Below are 6,551 nucleotides of genomic sequence, written 5' to 3' on the forward strand. Positions count from 1 at the left end.
TGTGTGTGTGTGTGTGTGTGTGTGTGTGTGTGTGTGTGTGTGTGTGGTTCATGTCCTTTGTGTGTACGATGCACTTGTGTTTCACCTTAATTCACGAAAACCATCACCGCCCTTCCTGACCCGCTTCACAACACTTTCACACTCGCAATCACACCTCCCTCACTCTCCTCACCTTACCATCTCAATCGCCTCCCGCCCCCCTCTTCCTTGTGTGCGCGTGCATCAGACGCTCGTTGCGGCTGGCTCTGAGAAGCCGACGATTGCGACGTCGTACGTGTCGTTCTACTGCGATCTCCTCTTCAAATATGGCGGATCAGGCGCAGTCCTCTTTAGCGAAAGGTGCGTGCCCATCCCTCGCTCGTCACACCTTGTTGCCACCAGACACATGTCTCTCTTCCGGTGCCGTGATGGATGTGGTGACTGTCATTGATGATAGCTCTCCCACCCCAACTCCTCCCTTCTCTTGCGAATCGACACGTTGCACTCACGTTGACACTTGACTTTCTTCTCCTCCTTCCTCCCCCTCCGTTTCTTCGCAGCCGCAAGTGCCTCGTCAGCAAGTCTGGCGTGAATGTCCGCGCCGAGCTGTACACTGACGTCACAGGTGCGCCCGCATGATGCACATGTAACAACAATTATACGCACTCAACACACGGTTATGCACAGTATTGTACACACACACATACACACACACACACACATTTCTCTCATGCCGCACCATCTTTCTCCACCTTTCTCCACCTTCCGCGTTATTGTGGTACAGAGCTGCGTGCGCTGTGCTCGCTGATTGGCCCTTTTGGCGTGAAGCAGCTGAATGCGGATCTCGTGTCGCGTCTCGGGCACCTCCTCAAGGACATGAAGGCCATTGCCACCACCAACCCGCGCATCAACGAGCTCGCCCAGTGCATCCACAACGCATCGGACACAACAGACGTCCTCCGCTCCCTCAAGGGTGCGACCAGTTTGCTCTTCTTCCTTTGCTTCCTTTGCTTCCTTGGCTTCCTTTGCTTGTTGTAGTTGTGTGGTTGAGTGTCGCGCTGTCTCTCCTCTGGCAGCAGCCGCCAACCTGATTGCGCCGCTAACACCCCCCTAACCCTCCCCCCTGACCCTCCCCTTTCTCCTTTGTTTGCCCGTTGCAGATGTGGACTTGTTCTTCAAGCTGCTGTCCATCTCGGGGCTCATCCTCAACTTCCGCAAGCTCGTGCTCGAGGCTCTCTCTTCCGTACGCCCGCCCGCCTTGAAATGCCTCTTTGCTGGAACGCCACACGCACACACGCACACGCGCACGCACACTCACACATGCATGCACACAGATGCAGATGCACACACACACGCTCACACACACGCTCACATGGGGGCTGGGTTGGTTTTGCTTCCTTCAGGTGCTTGAGGACCGCATTCCGTTCATCTTCACGACCATTCAGGACCTGCACCAGCACGTCCGCGGATCTGAGGTGACGCCGACACCACCACCACCACCCGCATCGCCAGCAACCATGCAATCACACCAATCAGCCCATTCTTTCATGTGCAAGCGCATCATTGCAACTTGAAAGCATTCACAGCTTACCATGCCTTCGTTTGCTCTTTTCCATTTGTATGTATTGTGTGTGTGTGTGTGTGTGTGTGTGTGTGTGCAGTCTGTGAACCTGCTGGCGCTGACGGCTGGCCTGTCATCGGAGCTTGACCCAACGCTCATCCGCGAACTCCGCCCATACATTGGTCCGTTCTTTCGTTTCTTTACCCAAGTCCCTTCCTCGCGCTTCTTGTTGTCCTTGTGCCTCTATCCTCTCTTGCGTCTCCACGGTTTGGTTTGTTGCGCTTTTTTTTTCGCAGCGCCGCTGCCGTGCTCATGACTCGAAACTCCCTCACGTTGTTTGTTTGTCGCGCCGCACGCACGCGCCAACACCCAACTCCCAACCCCTTCCCACCTTCCCACCTCCCTTTGCTCCTGGAACCAACAACATATTTCTCACCTTTGTTGATTCTTGATGCCGGTACGCGCGTGTGTTCTGTACAGACGACCCGCAGCATGTGCACATGCTTGTGCTGCTGTTTGGCGTGACGCTGCGGCACATTGGCACGTCCTCCTCGCTTGCCTTCAAGCCCGCGCAGGGCACTTTTGAGGGCAACTCGCAGTGCATTGCAACGGCGGCGGCTGTGCTGTCGTCCATCCTCATGGCGCTCTCCTCAAACCCGTCTGTCATGCGCCAGTCCATCGTCCAGGCACAGAAGCTCATCATCAAGGTGCTTTGCTAAGTTGTGGGGTTGTGGTTGTGGTGGTGTTTTTCACTTTTTTCAGTTGAGCCGTGGAGGTGCTTTTGACTGTGGTGGTGTTTTCAGTTGTTTCAGTTGTGTTGTGGGTGTGAGATACCCCTCCCTCGCTCCTCTGGCAACATCGTTTTGATACTTACTCATACCCTTCAAACACACGCATCCACAATCACATTGGCGTGCCCCAGATTGGAAGCGTGCTGCTGCTTCGACTGCAGAAGGAAGGCGGAAAGAACCGCAACACTGCTCTTCTCGTCCTGAACAAGGTTGGCGGCTCCTGGCTCTCTTGTCTTTGGTTTCGTGCAAGCACAATATGGGGTGATCTTGCATATGCTGTGCCGTGTCTGTGTGTCTGTGTGTGTGTGTGCAAGTGGTGGTGACGGCTCCAGCTCGCCCCATCTTTTGTCCTTTGATCTCTCGCCATTGACTGCACCACTCATCGTCTCCTCACGCCCGCCCCCCCCCCCCACACTGCACTCTGTCGCTTGCTGCCGTTGCTGTAGATTGTGGAGGAATCGCCGTTCCTGACTGCAGATGTGTTGGAGGAGTTCCTGCCCTACAGCCTTGTCCGCTGCGCACAGCACGCCCTCTGCGCTGTACGTCACTGTTCTACACTGCATGGACATGCGTGCATGCACTGCTGCCATTCTTGCCCATGTGTGCATGACTATGTTGCGTTCTTCTGCACCGTGTCCTTTTCTTGCACCTCTCACAACACTCTCTCGCGTCATTGCTGCGCTAACTGTGCACCCACCGACCCACTCACTCTCACACACATACACGCACACACACACACGCACACACACACACACACACGCACACACACACACACACACACACCCGTACTCGCTCGCTCCTTGACTGTAACTTGCTGCTCAGGGCACATCGCACCAGCAAGTGGTGCCTGAGGAAACTGCCTAACGCCACACATGTGGCTGCCGTCCTCTTCCCTCTTGTCTCATGTGCTTTTTGTGTTGGGTGTTGGTTTCTGTCTCGGGTGTGTTGTTTGCTTCACAGGTGTCTTGGTGACAGTTGTGCTTCTTCTCTTGGTCGTGTTGTCGACGTGTCTGTGTGTACAACTTGTTTGTTAGCCTTTCTGAATTGCGCTGTTGTGTTCATTCTATTACACGTGTCATCACTGGCGCGTCAAAAGCGATCATCGTATCTTCTCTTGCGCTGCACGGTATTGAGGTGTGTAGGAGAGGAAAGCGAGATGAGCGGATCGCGGAAAGGAGCCCAGCGGTTCAGGGAGTGAAAAGGATGGCTGTCACAGCCCACACACACACACACACACACACACACACACACACACACACACACACACACACACACACACACACACACACACACACACACACTTGCACCTGTTCCTGTGTCTCTTTCTGTCGAGGCGGTCATCACAGGCATAATGGCTACTGCGGCGCGATGATGACTGCATGTGCCGCGCAACCTGCACAAACATTTAATGCCACGAAGCGCGCACACACACACACGCACGCACGCACGCACGCACACGCACACGCACACGCACACACATGCACACACACGCACACACACACACGCACACACACATTTGTGTGAAAGGGTCTCGGCGACAGGAAAGTGCAGCAAGAAGGGAAGGCATGCTCAGAAGCTCAATGAAGAGTATTTGTGCACAGCCAGCAAAGCAATGTCGTGAGAGACCAAACGACTCACTTCCAGTGGCCTGTCGTCAAGCATAAAGCCGTTCAGATACTCAACAGCGACATCGGAGTGCGTGGACTCATAAAACCTGCAAGGGAGTGAAAAGGGGATGCAAAGGAGCGGTGTCAATGAGAGTGTGCATGAGGGATCAAGCGTGAAGGCTGAGTGCCCGCTTGCAGCGACAAGCTGTTGTCATGCAGACACACACACACACACACGCATACACACACACACGCACACACACGCACACACACGCACACACACGCGCACGCACTACAACTCACTCCACAAGGTATACGCCGGTACGTAGCCGCGTGGACGGATCCCGCTGGACTTCAATGTGCTTCACTGGCCCGACCCTACGCGTGCACGAGTGCGTGGGGGCACGAGTAAATGTGTGTGTGTGTGTGTGTGTGTGTGTGTGTGTGTGTGTGTGTGTGTGTGTGTGTGTGTGTGTGTGTGTGTGTGTGTGTGTGTGTGTGTGTGTGTGTGTGTGTGCGCACATGCACAAGAGAAACAGCGGCAAGTCCAGTGCTGCGTTTGGTGATTGATGTGCGCAGCGCTGCATACAGAGCAGAGAACACTCAACGCCAACACTGCACCAAAACACACCACGTACCGTTCAAATACGGAGTACAGGTGCTGCAGCGGCGTGTACAGCGCCACCCCGCGCACCTCAAGCAGCCCCATCATCCAGTGACAACGCCAGTGTGAAACGACGTTCTCTCTTCTTCTCTTCCTCACAACCAAACTGTCACTGTCGTTGTTTTGTTTGTGCGCCAGCCAAACAAACACAACAAACACCACACCCACCACCCCACCGCCACAACAGGACACACGCAGACACACGCACGCACGCACACACACGCAGACATGTTCCTGTGCCGAACGACGTCTGTGAAGGAGAGAAAGGGCGAGGCTGCCGAAGACTCGGCTGCCAGCGGCGGCCTGCCGTTCAACCCGCTGTACATGAACGAGCAAGAGTACGAGGTGGTGCAGGCGGAGATCAAAGCGCTGCTTGAGGACGCGCGCGCGGCAGAGCCCCAGATCACGGAGGCGCTGCAAGACGTCGCGGAGAAGCACGGCGCCCGCCTGGCAGGGCTCGACCACCGCACCAAGGAATACGAGAGCTTGCTGCGCAAGGGCATCTCCTACGTCGAGTGGAACCGGGAGCAGCTGGCAAGCGGCAGTGACACAAGTGCCAAGGACAAAACGAAGCAGCAGCAGCAGCAGCAGCAGCAGCAGCAGCAGCAGCAGCAGCAACAACAACAACAACAACAACAGAACGATGGCGATGGCGATGGCGATGCGGATGATGACAGCGGTGGCCCAGCATCCATTCACGACATCGTTCGCGACATTGGCGACAGCGTGCGGTACACGATGGTGCCCAAGTTTGAGGAGTACGTGTCGACGGTGAAGCACACGGTGGAGACGCTCAAGGAGCTGGGCATCGTGGTGCTGCGCAGCCGCAACTATTGGGGCGATGGGGACCACTACCAGGGCCTGAACATGACACTGAAGCACCCGACCGCAGGCGTGATGTTTGAGCTGCAGTTCCACACGGAGCAGGGCCTGAAGATCAAGAAGGAGTGCCACAAGCTGTACAAGAAGTACCGTGTGGAGAAGTCGCCCTTCAAGAAGAAGCGCTACTTTGATGCGGGCTGCAAGCTGGCAAACAAGGTCAAAGTGCCCGAGGGCGCGCTTGAGCTGGACACGATCGTGGAGACGGCCCCGCCAGACCCCGTGGAGCTGCTGGCCGACGACCTGCGCGTGACCAGCTTGCTCCTGCGCGAGACAATTGACAGCATCCTCGGCCCGCTCATTGCCGACATGCAGCCATCGGCACAGGGCAGCAGCGGCGGCGGCAGTGGCGATGGTGGTGGAGATGGTACTGGTGAGGAGCAAACGGCAACAGAGGAGGCGGAGGAGAGCAAGGGCGAGGGACAGGGACAGGACAAGGGAAGCCAGCGAAAGCAGAAGAAGAAGAAGACAAAAGGAAAGAAGCGGGCTGGAACCGGTGGCCGTGGCGGCGCTGCTGCGCAGAGCGAAGTGGCAACCAAGCAGCGGCTGATGGCGGAGATTACCGAGCACATGGAGAATGCCAAGTCGAAGAACGTGCGCGACGGGTCCAAGGCTGTGACCGATGTGCTGCGCTACCACGTGGTGGTGCCTGCGGACGAGTACGTGCCTGCTGTCGACCGCGTGTTGAAAGGGCTGGAGGGGGAGCGGCAGGTGACGGCGCGGCCCATCCAGAACTTCTGGCAGCACGGCGACGCGTATCAGGGGCTGCATGCGCCGTTTGTGTTTGTTGACAAGCGCGCAGGCACCGTTCCGTTTGAGATTCGCTTCCACACGCCGGAGACGTGGGCGCTGCTTCGTGGGCGCATGGCCGCATTCCTGGCCTCCCTCGACGCCCTCCCCGCACACGACCGCAAGCAAAAGTACCAGGTGTGTTGTCTGTGTCGATGTGTGTGTGTGTGTGTGTGTCTGTGTGTCTGTGCGTGTGTGTGTCTGTGTGTGTGTGTGTGTGTGTCGATGTGTGTGTGTGTGTGTGTGTGTGTGTGTGTGTGTGTTGTCGATATGTGTGTGTG

The 6,551-nt window shown here is 56.5% G+C and overlaps 3 protein-coding genes across 3 annotated transcripts in view; 2 read left to right on the forward strand and 1 right to left on the reverse strand.

Annotated features, from left to right (window-relative positions):
* The window catches only part of PTSG_05464 (uncharacterized protein), a 10,826-nt gene extending 7,410 nt beyond the window's left edge, over window positions 1-3,416 (forward strand). Inside the window, exons 21-30 of the mRNA XM_004993277.1 lie at window positions 227-339; window positions 540-604; window positions 764-952; window positions 1,140-1,222; window positions 1,383-1,454; window positions 1,641-1,722; window positions 2,021-2,247; window positions 2,463-2,540; window positions 2,778-2,870; window positions 3,154-3,416. Coding sequence (XP_004993334.1) covers window positions 227-339; window positions 540-604; window positions 764-952; window positions 1,140-1,222; window positions 1,383-1,454; window positions 1,641-1,722; window positions 2,021-2,247; window positions 2,463-2,540; window positions 2,778-2,870; window positions 3,154-3,195 — 1,044 coding nt within the window. The 3' untranslated portion in view covers window positions 3,196-3,416. The remainder of the gene's footprint in view (window positions 1-226; window positions 340-539; window positions 605-763; window positions 953-1,139; window positions 1,223-1,382; window positions 1,455-1,640; window positions 1,723-2,020; window positions 2,248-2,462; window positions 2,541-2,777; window positions 2,871-3,153) is intronic.
* Window positions 3,390-4,731, reverse strand: PTSG_05465 (uncharacterized protein; the record flags this gene model as incomplete). Its single annotated transcript, XM_004993278.1, has 5 exons — window positions 4,577-4,731; window positions 4,242-4,316; window positions 3,970-4,045; window positions 3,639-3,724; window positions 3,390-3,450 (listed from the first exon to the last, which is right to left on the reverse strand). The coding sequence occupies exons 1-5, from the start codon at window positions 4,648-4,650 to the stop codon at window positions 3,390-3,392; spliced, it is 372 nt and encodes a 123-aa protein (XP_004993335.1). The 5' UTR covers window positions 4,651-4,731.
* PTSG_05466 (uncharacterized protein) overlaps window positions 4,729-6,551 on the forward strand; it is a gene marked incomplete at its 3' end in the record, with an annotated part of 2,233 nt that continues 410 nt past the window's right edge. Inside the window, exon 1 of the mRNA XM_004993279.1 lies at window positions 4,729-6,427. Coding sequence (XP_004993336.1) covers window positions 4,831-6,427 — 1,597 coding nt within the window. The 5' untranslated portion in view covers window positions 4,729-4,830. The remainder of the gene's footprint in view (window positions 6,428-6,551) is intronic.

Source organism: Salpingoeca rosetta (genome assembly GCF_000188695.1).
Source record: "Salpingoeca rosetta unplaced genomic scaffold supercont1.13, whole genome shotgun sequence".
NCBI classification, from domain to species: Eukaryota; class Choanoflagellata; order Craspedida; family Salpingoecidae; genus Salpingoeca; species Salpingoeca rosetta.